A 13,589-nucleotide genomic window follows, 5' to 3' on the forward strand; every position below is an offset into this window, starting at 1 on the left:
ATATGAAAACCAGCATGTACACAACAAGTGGAAAAAGGAAAGAAAAAATGGGACTTGAATATCATACAATGAAAATTACACAAAAGGAAACATACATGAAGACATAACTGACACAAAAGCCTTTGTTTTTAATTTGGTTGATACACACCTGACAAAATATTTTAGAATAAAATAATCCACAAACAGGTACAAGGTATTTACAGTAATAGAACTGTGTGTGGGGGGGGAAACCTGACAGAATTCTCAAACAGAAATCTCTATTTAGAATTTTTTATTGTGAATCTGGAAGACTTTCAGCCACACTCATTACCCTGGTCTTAAGTCCCAAAAGGTGATATGTGAGGCCCAGGAGTGGAAGGTACAAGCTCTAACACATTTGGCAATTAAGGATGCTCTGTCAGTGTGAGCTGGCAGGGAAAGTGAAGGGCCAGATCATAGGACAGGGAACCAAATGGAAGACTCCACCGGAAACAACAAAGGACAAGACAGACCGCAAATCACACTTAACATCTCTCTTAGTCTCCTGTAGGAGAAGGCTGCAAAGTATCTTTAAGGACTTACTCAATGCTCCCTGTTAGCAGAAAATTAGCAACCCTGAGACTCCAACTTTCCATGACATAAAAGCTAATAAACATCTAGAAACTGTTCAAGATTTATAAACTAATTTTACTTGATCAAATAGAAAATAACTTTTATGGTTTGAAAATACATTTAAGGGAACAAAACTTTTCTCAAATTTGTTTCATGCCTAATTCTTACACATTCCAACAAATAATTTTTGTTGTCGGAAATTACTTTCACACAGACACACACAGATACACTTTAACTAGATGGTTGGAGTACAGCTTGTTCTTGGTTACTAAATGGAATGCCTACCCCATTTGCATTATTCAAATATACTTAAAAGAAATGTTTTATCCATATGGAATATAGTAGAAATTACTGATTTACAAGATAGCCACATAAACAAAGACTATTTTAAAAAAACAACCAAATGCTTACTCTTTGTAACACTACTTAGACCATTAAATACGGTACACAATACACTTCCACATCTACCAATCCATCTAGACTATTTAATGAGCTACAATTTCAAAGAACGGTTTCAACAGACAGCTCTGCAGAGCTAACATTCATGTTTCAGTCAGATCTGCTGCTCCTCCATGGGCGGCTCCAGAGCTTCCATGAGCTTCTTGTTTGCCTCTTCATTATGCCGGCTTTGACAATGAGTTAAATGTTTCTTAAAGCCTCTTGGGAAATTTGATTCAAAATTACAACGTGGACATTTAAGTAAACTTTGCCCATGGGCTGCTACATGATTCTTAAGGAGAGATTCCAAAAGAAAAGCCTTTCCACAAATTGTGCATTTGTAAGGGCTATGGACATTATGTTTATTAACCAAATGATGCAAAACAGCACCTTTTTTCATAGCCCGGCAGCAACAAATTTTGCAATAATACTTTCCTTTTCCACGCTTCATATATTTTGCAATCTCTTCTTCAGAGATAAATGCTTCTTTTTCTTCGGTAAACTGTAGTACATTTTTGGACTGTTCTGGACTAGTCATGTCCATTTTGTTGTCTTTGCTAAAATCAACCGATTCCACATCCACCTGCTCTTGATCACTACTTGATTCTTGCCCCTTGAGGTCTACTGCGTCCAGATCTGTCTTTATATACTCACTACTACTGAGCTCGGCATCTGAGCTGTCTTGGTTGTCTTTCTTCAGCTTCTTTGAAGACGGAAATAGAGTATCTTCCAAGAGTTTCTTAGGTGTACCTAGAAGTTCTTCTTGAACCAAAATATCACACTTTTGATCACCTAGGGCATCTATTTGTAATTCACCACTAAGCTCGACGGCCTTCTGAGACTCTGAGAATACGGCCGATCGGGGAAGTTCAGGGAAAAGGCTGTGTTTCCATGGCTCTGGGAAAAGCGCACGTTTTCGTGGTTCAGGAGAAGCAGGAGGTGCCGTTTTGGTAGACTCAGGAAAGAGAGTAGGTTTTCTAGGCTCAGTATCAATAGAGAGAATGGGCTTCCAGATATCCGAGGCTGCTTTGGGGGACTCAGATGGCCCAGGAGGACCTGGCTTCCTGGTCTCTGGGAAGACAGGTTTCTGAGGTTCAATAAAAAAGGAAGACTTCCAGATATCAGGAGAACCACCACGAGAACTCTTCTGGGATTCAGGAAAATCAAGTGAACCAGGAGAAGTTTTTCGCTGCTCAGGAGAACGCTTCCACAAGTCTGGTGACCCTGATGGTTTTCTGAGCTCTGGAGATCCTGCTGGACTACGGATCTCTGGGGATAGCGGTGGGCCTGCTTTGCGAAGCTCAGGAGACACTGGGGGAACTGCCTTCCAGTGTTCAGGTGACAACGTGGAGGCTGTCTTTCGGAGTTCTGGGGGGCCAGACTTCCATGACTCAGGAGATGTGGGAGGAGTTTTCCAGGACCCAGAAGAGACTGACGAAGACTTCCAGGACGCAGGGGATGCAGATGGAGCTGGCTTCCAAGGTCCAGGTGATATGGAAGGAATGGGTCTCCAGGGTCCAGGAGACACAGATGGAGCAGGTTTAGCTGGCTTCCAAGGTCCAGATGCGGCTGATGGACTGGATTTCCAAGGCCTGGGTGACCCAGGAGGCCCTGGCTTCCAAGAACCTGGTGATACCGCTGGGGCTGGTCTCCTAGGCTCTGGGGAGACAGCAGGGAATGGCTTCCAAGGTTCAGGAGACTCGGATGGGGATGGCTTCCTTGGCTCAGGAGAAGCAGTCTGGGCTGGCTTTCGAGACTCTGGAGATGCAGTTGGGGAAGGTCCCCAAGGTTCAGGGGAGGCAGCCAGAACAGGTGACTCTGGAGATAAGGCTGAAGGTGGCCCCAATGTTTCTGGGAAATGAGTGTGTTTCTGGGATTTGGGATTAACAAGAGGAGCCTTTACTAGTTCAGGAGATAGAGGGGCAAGTTTCTGTGGCTCTGGAGAAGGAACGGGTTTTTGAGATTCCAAAACAGGGCCTGATTTTGGAAGTTCAGAAGAAACGGGAGCAGGTTTTGACGGCTCAGGAGAAGGAAGAGGTGTCTGCAAGTCAGGAGAAACAACAGGTCCGGGTTTCTGAGGCTCCAGGGGAGTTAGAGGGGTAGGTTTTGGTGATTCTGGCGACAAAACTGGACCAAGTTTTTGTGTTTCCATAGAAAGGGTAGGTATAGCTTTCAGGAGCTCTGCAGAGTTAGAGGACATTTTCTGGTGCTCAGAAAGAGGAGGGCTTTTCACAGGATCTGTGTCTTTGTTCAACTGATGTTTTGGTTTATCATTCCACCTCTCTGGGGCTGCATGTTTGGATGTGATATGGTAATACACATTAGAGTACATCTTGCTAGTGAAAAAGCATTTATGGCAGTGAAACAGCTTTGCACTTTTCTGGTAAAATATCATTTTACCTAACCCACCAGCATCCATTTCATCACAAAATTCTGGATGGATGGTGCCCATGTGGATCTGTACATTTTCATAGTCTGTGCCTCTGAAACTGCAGTGGTCACACTCCCAGCGCGTCGATGGCTTCTGAAGCTCCGGGAACACTTCCATTCTTCCTGTCACAACACACACAACTGGATTCTCCAAACACTTTATATGCTGCAGTAAAGAAGAAATAAATTATTTTCATAGAACACAAGTTTTAACAAAATGCTATCCTAATCCATTCTATAACTGTAAGTCTAGAATAGCACATGCTTTATCTCTATGAAGACTCTGAAACGAAAAGAGATAGCAACCTGATTTTTAACTGAATCCCAGATATCTTCACCCTGTCAGGAGTTTTACATATACCATCTCATTCAATCCTCCTAATGGTACGATTCAAGTATTATTTTCATCTACAGATGAAGAAACTGAAAAGCAACTTAACTAATCTGGTCCAGTTTACAGGACCCTCAGCTTTATAGGACCTGTGCCTGACCACAGAATTATCTACTGAATGGCTTTACAATTTGACTCTAAAACCCTGAACCAACAAATCAGAAGCATACAAAGATGAGTAAATACTAAAATTAAATCTAGGCTATTTAAGGCTGAGCAAGAAACTTTAAATGCTCTTCAAAAATCATTTAACTAAATCTAGCTAATTTTTTAAAATTTATTTATTTATTTGAAAGTCAGAGTTATGCAGAGAGAGAGAGAGAGGTCTTCCATCCGATGGTTCACTCCCCAGTTGGCCACAATGACAGGAGCTGCGCCGATCCGAAGCCAGGAGCTAGGAGCTTCTTCCGGCTCTCCCACGTGGGTGCAGGGGCCCAAGGACTTGGGCCATCTTCTACTGCTTTCCCAGGCCATAGCAGAGAGCTGGATCGGAAGAGCAGCAGCTGGGACTAGAACCGGTGCCCATATGGAATGCCGGCACTCAGCCCAGGGCGTTAACCCGCTGCACCACAGAGCCAGCCCTTAAAATTTTTTTTTAAATCTGATGCTGGTTTAATTTCAACATATCTTGCAATGTTCTGCTCCTCTTAATATTATATATTTTATTCACTCATTTAGCAAATCAATTGTTTTGTGCCCTGTAGTATATCATTTGCCTTGAGGTAGGGATGGTCTAAAGCTAAAAGGGCGATAGACAATTCTAGAAAATTGTTTTTAGGGCTTGAAGGACAATAACAAAAGAAAACCACAATTTAATGCTGAAGAAAAATTTGTTAAAAAAATCTTTAACTTACAAACATAATGAAGAAAACAAGTTACTTCAGTGTCAATGTTCAATACAACTTCAGGGGAAAAGGGCAGATTTGTCTTCATGATCCCACCTTGTCCTGCATGGCAATAAGGAACACCTACAGATGCTAACATCAAATTTTTTTGTATCTTTAAAAGGAACTATGGCAGCTAAGAACTCAGGTTGCTGGGTCTGAGTCACATTCATGTGTTATTCCCTTTATCTCCCAACTGCTCCCCACCCAGACCACCACTCTTCTGGCCAATCTCGAAGTTTTTGTTACTTATGATACTTGTCTATTACTAAGCCTAATCACCTCTTACTTGAGAGAAATATGTTTAAAACAATGCTTACAGGGGTGGTATTTGGCCCAGCAGTTAAGATGCTGCTTAGGACACTCACATCTCACATCCATGTGCCTAAGCTGAAGTCCTGGCTCTGCTGCCCATTTGTTTCCTGCTATTGTATACCCTGTTATTGCATAGCAGTGATGGTTCAAGTAGTTGGGTCCCTGTCACCTACATGGAAGACCCAGATCAAGTTCTCAGTTTCCAGCTTCAGCCTTGCCCAGCCCCGGCTCTGTCTCTGTGCCTCTCAAATACTTAATAATTTTTTTAAAAAAGAATGTTCTAGGGGGCGGTGCCATGGTGTAGTGGGGTGGGCCTCTGCCTGTAGTGCCGGCATCCCACATGGATGCTGGTTGAGGTCCTGGCTGTTCCACTTCCAATCTAGCTCCCAGCTGATGGCCTCAGAGGCAGTGGAGGAGGGCCCATGTACTTGGACCTCTGCACCTACATGGGACACCCGGAAGAGGATCCTGGCGCCTGGATTCAAATTAGCCCAGCTCTGCTGTCATGGCCCTTTGGGGAGTGACCCAGCAGTTGGAGGACCTTTCTGGCCCTCCCATTCTCTCGTGGTGGCTCTGCATTTCAAATTAATAGAAAAAAAAGTAAAAAAAAGTTCTAGAATTCACTTCTTATATCCCAAATTTTATCATCAGTATGTGCACACATATTCATACATTACCACAGATCTGGGTACCTATGCTTTATGATTTTTCTTAAGAACTCTAAATACTTTTCAAAAATTTTACAATCATAAAATATTCTCTGAAACATTAAAAAATGAGAAATTACAGTAAAGCAAAGAAACAGTGTAAAGAGCCAACTTCCCATATCTGAGTGCCAGTTCACAGCCCAGCTCCTCTGCTTTTGATTCAGCTCCCTGCTAACACTTCAGGGAAGGCAACAGAAGATGGCCCAAGTGCTTGGGTTCCTGCCACCCATGTAGGAGACCTGGAAGGAGTTCCTGGCTCTTGGCTTTGGCCTAGCCCAGACCTGGCTACTATCATTCTGCCTTTCAAATAAATAAATAAATAAATAAAATACATCTTAAAAAAGAAGAAAGAAAGAAGTAAGATCTGGTGCTGTAGCGTAGTGGGTTAAGCATCTACTTGCGGTGCGGCATCCAATCCATTTGGCAGTGGTTTGAGTCCCAGCTTATCCACTTCCTATCCAGCTCCCTGCTGATGGTCTGAAAAAACAGTAGAAGATGCGCCAAGTGCTTGGGCCTCTGTACCCATGTGGGAGACCTGGAAGAAGCTCCTGGCTCCTGGCTTCCGATCGGCCAGCTCCGGCCACTGAGGCCATTTGGTGAGCAAACCAGCAGATGAAAGACCTCTTTCTCCAGCGCTCCCTCTCTAACTCTACATCTCAAGTTGCGGTCGACTGGGGAGTGAACCTCCAGATGGAAGACCTTTCTCTCTCTCTGCCTGTCTCTCTCTGTTTAACTCTGCCTTTCAAATAAATAAATAAGTAAAGAAGCAGTAATAGAATAACACTTTGTAAATTCAGGAAGAAAGTTTTTAAAATAGGGAAAAAACAAAGACCAACATGCTTTTCCTTGTTAGACTTACCAGAAGTCTGACACCTTAAAAGTGGTCTTCACAGGACAAGCAGTCTACATGGCTTTTTACTAAACCATAGAAAACAGCCTATAGTGCATAGAGAAGGACAGTGACGACAACTGAACCTGGAAGAAAAAAAGAAAAGGTAATCAAAACACCACATCTCAATGGTAATTCTGACTAGTACTAAAAGACTTCTGAGTATTTTTCTCACCAGCCCTATCCAACAGTGAGAGGGATCCAATCTAACAAACACACCATTTATCTTAATCAAACAAAGGCTGCAGCAGAAATCATCATGACACTGTCCTTCACCGTATTTTATTTTTTGAAAGGCAGAGTGGACAGTGAGAGAGGGAGACAGAAAGAAAGGTCTTCCTTTGCAGTTGGTTCACCCTCCAATGGCCGCCACTGCCAGCGTGCTGCGGCCGGCGCACCGCGCTGATCCAATGGCAGGAGCCAGGTACTTATCCTGGTCTCCCATGGGGTGCAGGGCCCAAGCACTTGGGCCATCCTCCACTGCACTCCTGGGCCACAGCAGAGAGCCGGCCTGGAAGAGGGGCAACCGGGACAGAATCCGGCGCCCCGACAGGGACTAGAACCCGGAATGCTGGCGCCGCAAGGCGGAGGATTAGCCTAGTGAGCCGCGGCGCCGGCCTGTCCTTCATTTTAATAACTCACAATGGAATTATGCCCAACCATTCTCAAACCCACCATCTACCTTCAGCTCATGTGGTCTTGGGGAACACTAACTCCTACTTTTACTTCTCTGACAGGTTCACAGAAGACTGCTGGTGTAAATACAGGAGCAGCAGCTGATGTGTTAATCGTTGGTATTATACAGAGAGTGGCAAATTATCACAGAGAGGAGGAAGGACACATAATCTAAAGGCCAAGTGGCAAAAAGGAAGAAGTGTGTTGAAGGTAAGATAGCAGTTTTGTCAAAGAGAAGACAGGTCTACTTCAGTGGCTGCTTCCTGTCTCTTCCTCCTCCATGTATTTTTCTTTTTTTTTTTTTTTTTCTTTTTTTGACAGGCAGAGTTAGACAGTGAGAGAGAGAGAGAAAGGTCTTCCTTCTGTTGGTTCATCCCCATAATGGCCGCTACGGCTGGTGCACTGTGCCAATCCAAAGCCAGGTGCTTCCTCCTGGTTTCCCATGCAGGTGCATGGCCCAAGCACTTGAGCCATCCTCCACTGCCTTCCTGGGCCACAGCAGAGAGCTGGACTAGAAGAGGAGCAACCGGGACAGAACCCAGCGCCCCAGCTGGGACGAGAACCCGGGGTACCGGCGCCGCAGGCGGAGGATTAGCCAAGTGAGCCACGGCACTGGCCTTCCTCCATGTATTTCAAAGAGAAATCTGCTCACGGTCTAAGTTTGTTAACAAGAACAGAACAGGATAAACTGGCCATGCACAAGCTATAGTACACTGCTGATAAGCTAGTGCACATCTACCCAAAACTTCCACTATTCCCAACTTGGCACTGCTTTACTTTTTTTTTTTTTTTTTTTTTTTTGCATTTCAAAATACTTTAGGAATATAGTGATTCCTCCCACCCATTCCCACTTCTCCTATTCCCATTCTTATTTTTTACTAAGATCTATTTTCAATTAACTTTATACACATACGATTAACTCTATACTAAGTAGAGTTCAACAAATGTATGAAAAAACTGTTCCTCAATAGTGAAGAACTGTTTAAAGTCATTGCATCTCAAAGTGTTAATTTCACTTCTATATTACCTTTTAGGTGCTCTATTAGTTATCACAGATCAGGGAGAACATATGATATTTGTCCTTTTGGGACTAGCTTATTTTACTAAGTATGTTTTCCAGTTTCATTCATTTTTTTCTTTTACTACTGTGTAGTATTCCATGGTGTATATATATCCCATAATTTCTTTATCCAGTCTTCAGCTTACAGGTATTTGGGTTGATTCTGTGCCTGGTTTCTTTTCCTTCCAACCCACTCATCATGCCACTATCAAAGTCACCTTCCAGGCTGGTGCCGCGGCTCACCAGGCTGATCCTCCGCCTTGCGGCGCCGGCACACCGAGTTCTAGTCCCAGTCGGGGCACCGGCTCCTGTCCCGGTTGCCCCTCTTCCAGGCCAGCTCTCTGCTGTGGCCCGGGAGTGCAGTGGAGGATGGCCCAAGTGCTTGGGCCCTGCACCCCATGGGAGACCAGGATAAGCACCTGGCTCCTGCCATCGGATCAGCGCGGTGCGCCGGCAGCAGCGCGCCGGCCGCGGCGGCCATTGGAGGGTGAACCAACAGCAAAAGGAAGACCTTTCTCTCTGTCTCTCTCACTGTCCACTCTGCCTGTCAAAAAAAAAAAAAAAAAAAGTCACCTTCCAAACATAAAAGCCCAATGTGACTTCCTGCTCACAATTCCTTAAAGTGTCCCAAACAGCTATACTGCAAAATTAGAACGTGGCACCCAAAGCTCCTCACAGTCTGGCCCCTGACTAGACCACTTTTTCCAAGTACTGGCCCATGTGTAATCCTCCAGCTCTCCAAGCCTCTGGGCCTATTCACAAGATGTTCCCTCTCCTTTACACTTCCCATCTTGTCCCCCAGCAATCAGGCAAATTCTTGCATCCTTCAGACACCTGTCTCTTTAAGTAAGGGCCTATTTCCCACTCCCTCCCAACCTTCCTTGGCCTCCCAGCTGCATGCATACCTCCAACATAGCAGTCACCCTCTAGCACTGTAGCCTAACTCCAAATCAGGTCACGGGTTCTCAAAGAACAAGGGCTACACAACTGTTTGTTCACCTCTGTAACTGTGCACATCCTGGCACACACTGTGTGCTCAGAAAATATCTGTCTGATCTTAACCTTGTCTCATGAAGACTGGGGACACAATCTTAACATTAATTCCGTTTTAAAATTAGAGACAATCTGAACTATCATCTAGTCTCAAAATCATAGAATTTGAAGGCAGGAAAAGATCTTCAATTGGAGCCAGCATTGTGGCTTAGTGGGTTAAGCTACTGCCTGCAACACTAGCATCCCATATGGTCGCCAGTTCAAGTCCCAGCTGCTCCACTTCCAGTCCAGCTCCTGCTAATGATCCTAGGAAAGCAACAGAGGATGGCCCAAGTGCCTGGGCTCATGCCACTCATGTAGGAGAGCAGGATAAAGCTCCTGGCTTCAGCCTGGCCCATATCCAGCTGTTGAGGCAATCTGGGGAGTGAACCAGCAGATGGAAGATCTATTTCCTCTCTCTCTAACTCAGCCTTTCAAAATAAATAAGCATATTTTTTTTTTGAAGAAAATTTTAGTTTACCATTGAGGAAGCTCAAACTTGATGTTGCTTGCCCAAGATCAGGCAAATGATCAGTATGTGGCAAATAAAAGAATAAAGTTCTACTATCGATTCAGGTCCTTTCAGTATATCAAGATCAAGCTAATATAGTAGAATTTAGTAAGATCTTGAAAAGCCAGTACAATAGGTCAAAACTCACAAAATTAAGTTCATCAAACATTTAGAATCCACTTATCAAAAGAAAGCAACACAGGTGGGTGTTTGGTCTAGCAGTTAAGATTCCACTTATGGGGCTGGCGTTGTGGTGCAGCAGGTTAAGCTGGCATCACATATCTGAGCACCAGTTGAGTCCCATCTGCTCTACTTCCAATCCAGCTCCACCTGGGAAAGCAGGGGGAAACGCCCCAGTATTTGGGTGCCTCCCACCCATGTTGGCGACCTGGATAGAGTTCCAAGCTCCTGGCTTCACCCTGGCCCAGCCCTAGCCAATGCAGCTAATTGGGGAATGAAACAGCAAAAAGATCTCTTTCTGTTTCTCCATCTCTCTGCCACTCTGCCTCCCAAATAAATAAAATGAAATTTAAAAAAAAAAAAAAAAAGTTCCATTTGAGATGCCCACATTCCATGTCAAGACTGCCTGGGTTCAAGTCCCAGCTCTGCCTCTGATTCCAGCTTCCTGCTGATGCAGCAGCAATAGCTCAAGTTGTTGGGTCTCTGTCACCCCTATGAGAGACCCAGATTCTGTGGTGCGCATTTGGGGAATGAACTAATGAATGGAAAATCTTTCTATTGCACTACCTTCATTTTTTTATTTAGATGATGTGGTTTAATTTTAGTATCTTGAGTTTTCCTGGATCTTTCATTATTGTGATTTGTTAATTTCTGGTTTTTTTTTTTTAAGTTTTTATCAGGTTCAATGTAATTCACAGATACAGTTTGGAGATTAAAATGATATGTCCTTTCTCCCACCCTACCTTTCAAATAAATGAAAATACATTTTTTTAAAAAAGCAGCAGCAAGCAACAATGATGGCAGCAGTCTTTAAAAACATGTCTGTGAATACAAACATTTCACTTCAAAGGGGGAAGAATTATGAATGTTGTCTAAGGTCTCCTTAGAAGCAACAAGCAGAAGCCAGTAAGAAAACAAATTACTCCATCCTGAACTAGACAAGCTTCTTGGTCCAGTGGTAACACTCCGTGACTAGAAGCTACTGATCTTCACAGGACTTGAGACCAACCTCTTCATTTTACCACTGAGAAAGCTGATTCTGAGACAAGCGACCTGTCAGAGATAAGGATTAGGTCAGAGGAAGCAAAGGAACACCCTGGATTCCTGGTTCTAGATCTCCGCTGTAACAGCAAGGCTGCCTTTCCCTCAGCACAGGACACACAGCGAAGTCACAGAATTGAGTCCCTCCAGCTGGAAGATTCTAGTCAATGTATTTTCTAATTTCAGACAAAAAGTCTAAATTGTCCAGGGTAATGAAATTTTCTCTTCTGTCTCTACAGGCTGTACCTTGTTGAAACAATGCTCTGCCAGCCCATCACTCAGAATTCTTCAACGCACTGCTGGTCCAGGTGCTGTCACATCAATTCCCATTTCCCATCCAATTTCTTCCTTGAAATCTAACACCACTGGTCATTTTTTAAGTATATTTTCATGTAGATTTTTAAATAAAAAAGTCAACATGTCATGCACATTTGAAGGGTTCTATTCGTCTAAACACACACCAGCACTATTCTGCACCCCGCTTTGACTTTTAAACACTATTTTTCAAGTAATTTTGTTTAAAAGAACCTGAACAGAAAGAAGAGAAACCCCCAATACATCCTCCCAATCCCCTGCCCAGCCTTCCTTAACATCCTGCAGTTGGGATGGCTAACACTGGTCTGTTATTAACTCGGGTTAACAGCTTAGAGGAGCCAGTCTTCATGTTGCAATTTCATGGGTTTTGGCAGACATACAGTCACACATGTACCATGACAGTCACAGTAATTTCACCAACATGAAAATTCCCTGTGTTCCTAACAATTACCAGTCTTTTCAATATCTCTGTAGTTCTACCTTTTTAAAGTGCGGGAAACCTGAACCAAAAACTTATCATTTTTTAAAGCACAACTTCATCCGTTAAGTATAAGCAACCATCACCAAGATCCATTTCCAGAACTCTTTAATCATCGCAATCAATCCTGTTCCCTGCTTCCCACAGCCTGGTCTCCTGAGTGGAAGAAATCGTCCGTGTTTGTCCCTTTGTGTCTTATTTCACTTAACATGTTTAAAGGTTCATCCATCCCACAGCCAAGTATCAGCGGCTCACTGCTTCTGGGGATGATACGTAACCACCTCAGCTTGCTCTGCTGGTACCCGGGGTCGGCATCCGAGCGGCGGCCTCCCACCCTGCGGGTCGGCCCGGGGCTCCACCGGCAACGGGCCCAGTTCCGACTTCACTTCCTCAACCACACTCCAGTGCCTTTTGTGTTCAGCCACCCTAACAGGTGTGAGGTGCGCCCTCGCGGGGGGTTAGCTGCAGCTTCCCAACGGCTAACCCGCCCTCCGGGTGTCGTCTCCGGGCAAATACCCATCCGGACGCGGCGCTGCCCAGTGCAGTCCTGTGTCCCGGGTACAGACCCTACACCCGAGTTAGGATTTGCAAACGTCCGCTCCCGGGCTGTGGCCTGCCTAGCGGGCTTGCGGGCACAACGAGCGGCAGGAGCCCCGCACGCGCGAGAAGACAGCCACCTCGGGGGCCGAAACCGAGCCCGTCTCCGCTTTACACAAAACGCCCCAGGCCCGCCCGCCCCCTGCACAATGGCGACCCACGCCCGCCTCCGGGGAGGGGTCCTTCCCGCTGCCCGGGACGCCAGCGGCCGGCGGACCTTGCCTTCGGACCGGCCGGCCCCGCGCTCGGAGTCCGCGGCGCGGACCCCGCCCCCGCCCGCCCGCGCCCGCCCCCGCCCCTCACCGGTCCCGGCCGCGGCGGCGTCCAGGTGGGCGAGGCCGGCGGGGAGGCCCGGCTCGGGCGCCAGCGACTCCGCGGGGCCTGCGGGCGCGGCCTCCGAATGGCGACGGGACGCAGGGGCCGGCGCCGGGGGCGCGGGCGTGCGCGCGCTCGGCCGGGAGGCGAGTGGGGCGCCGCGCAGGCCAATTGGATCGCCGATCGCCAAGCGCGGCCGTGCGCACTGCGCGAGCGCGAGCAGCGGCGCGGCGCGGCTCCCGGAAGTGCCGCGCGCAGCGCCCGCCCCGGAAGTGCCGCCGCGCCCGGCGCGCGGGAGCTGGCCGAGTGGGCGGGGGCTCGGAGCGGGCCGTGCCTCGGTGCTGCTTCGCGTTCTCTCGCGTTTCTCGTGCTGTCGTGTGAGTGGAGTTAGGGAAGAAAGGCAGGCCCAGCGCCCGCGATGACGTCCGGGACAGCTGTCGGAGACGAACATTCTCCTCAGGCTCCCGGACCTCCGTCCCGCGAGCGGGGAGGGTGCGTGCACCTGGTTCCGAGCTCACTCTAGGTTGACTGACCAGATGTCTTCCATTCGTTTCCTTTAGAAGTTATTATGCTTGTTTATTTGACAGAGGGCTCGCAGGGCTGGTTCGCTCCCGCAAATGCCCACAACGCTCGGGACCTAGGCCCAGAAACTGGGCGCCCTGATCTCGGTGGGTCCCCCACGTGGAACCAGCCAGCCCCGTGGGACTGCAGCCCTGGCACCCTGATAGGGTGTCAACCTC

General features: G+C 46.6%; 1 protein-coding gene across 2 annotated transcripts; it reads right to left on the bottom strand.

Moving 5' to 3' along the window:
- Positions 1–108: 108 nt before the first annotated feature.
- Positions 109–12,993, bottom strand: CHAMP1 (chromosome alignment maintaining phosphoprotein 1). 2 transcript variants are annotated; one of them, XM_051829409.2, is made up of 3 exons: positions 12,838–12,993; positions 6,616–6,731; positions 109–3,625 (listed from the first exon to the last, which is right to left on the bottom strand). In XM_051829409.2, exon 3 carries the CDS (start codon positions 3,575–3,577, stop codon positions 1,145–1,147), a length of 2,433 nt encoding a protein of 810 aa, XP_051685369.1. In that variant the 5' UTR covers positions 3,578–3,625; positions 6,616–6,731; positions 12,838–12,993; the 3' UTR covers positions 109–1,144. The 2 variants fall into 2 exon arrangements, with proteins under 2 accessions (XP_051685369.1, XP_051685370.1); XM_051829410.2 differs by lacking the exon at positions 12,838–12,993 and adding an exon at positions 11,391–12,666.
- Positions 12,994–13,589: the final 596 nt, after the last annotated feature.

This window comes from Oryctolagus cuniculus, chromosome 9 (assembly GCF_964237555.1).
Source record: "Oryctolagus cuniculus chromosome 9, mOryCun1.1, whole genome shotgun sequence".
NCBI lineage: Eukaryota > Metazoa > Chordata > Mammalia > Lagomorpha > Leporidae > Oryctolagus > Oryctolagus cuniculus.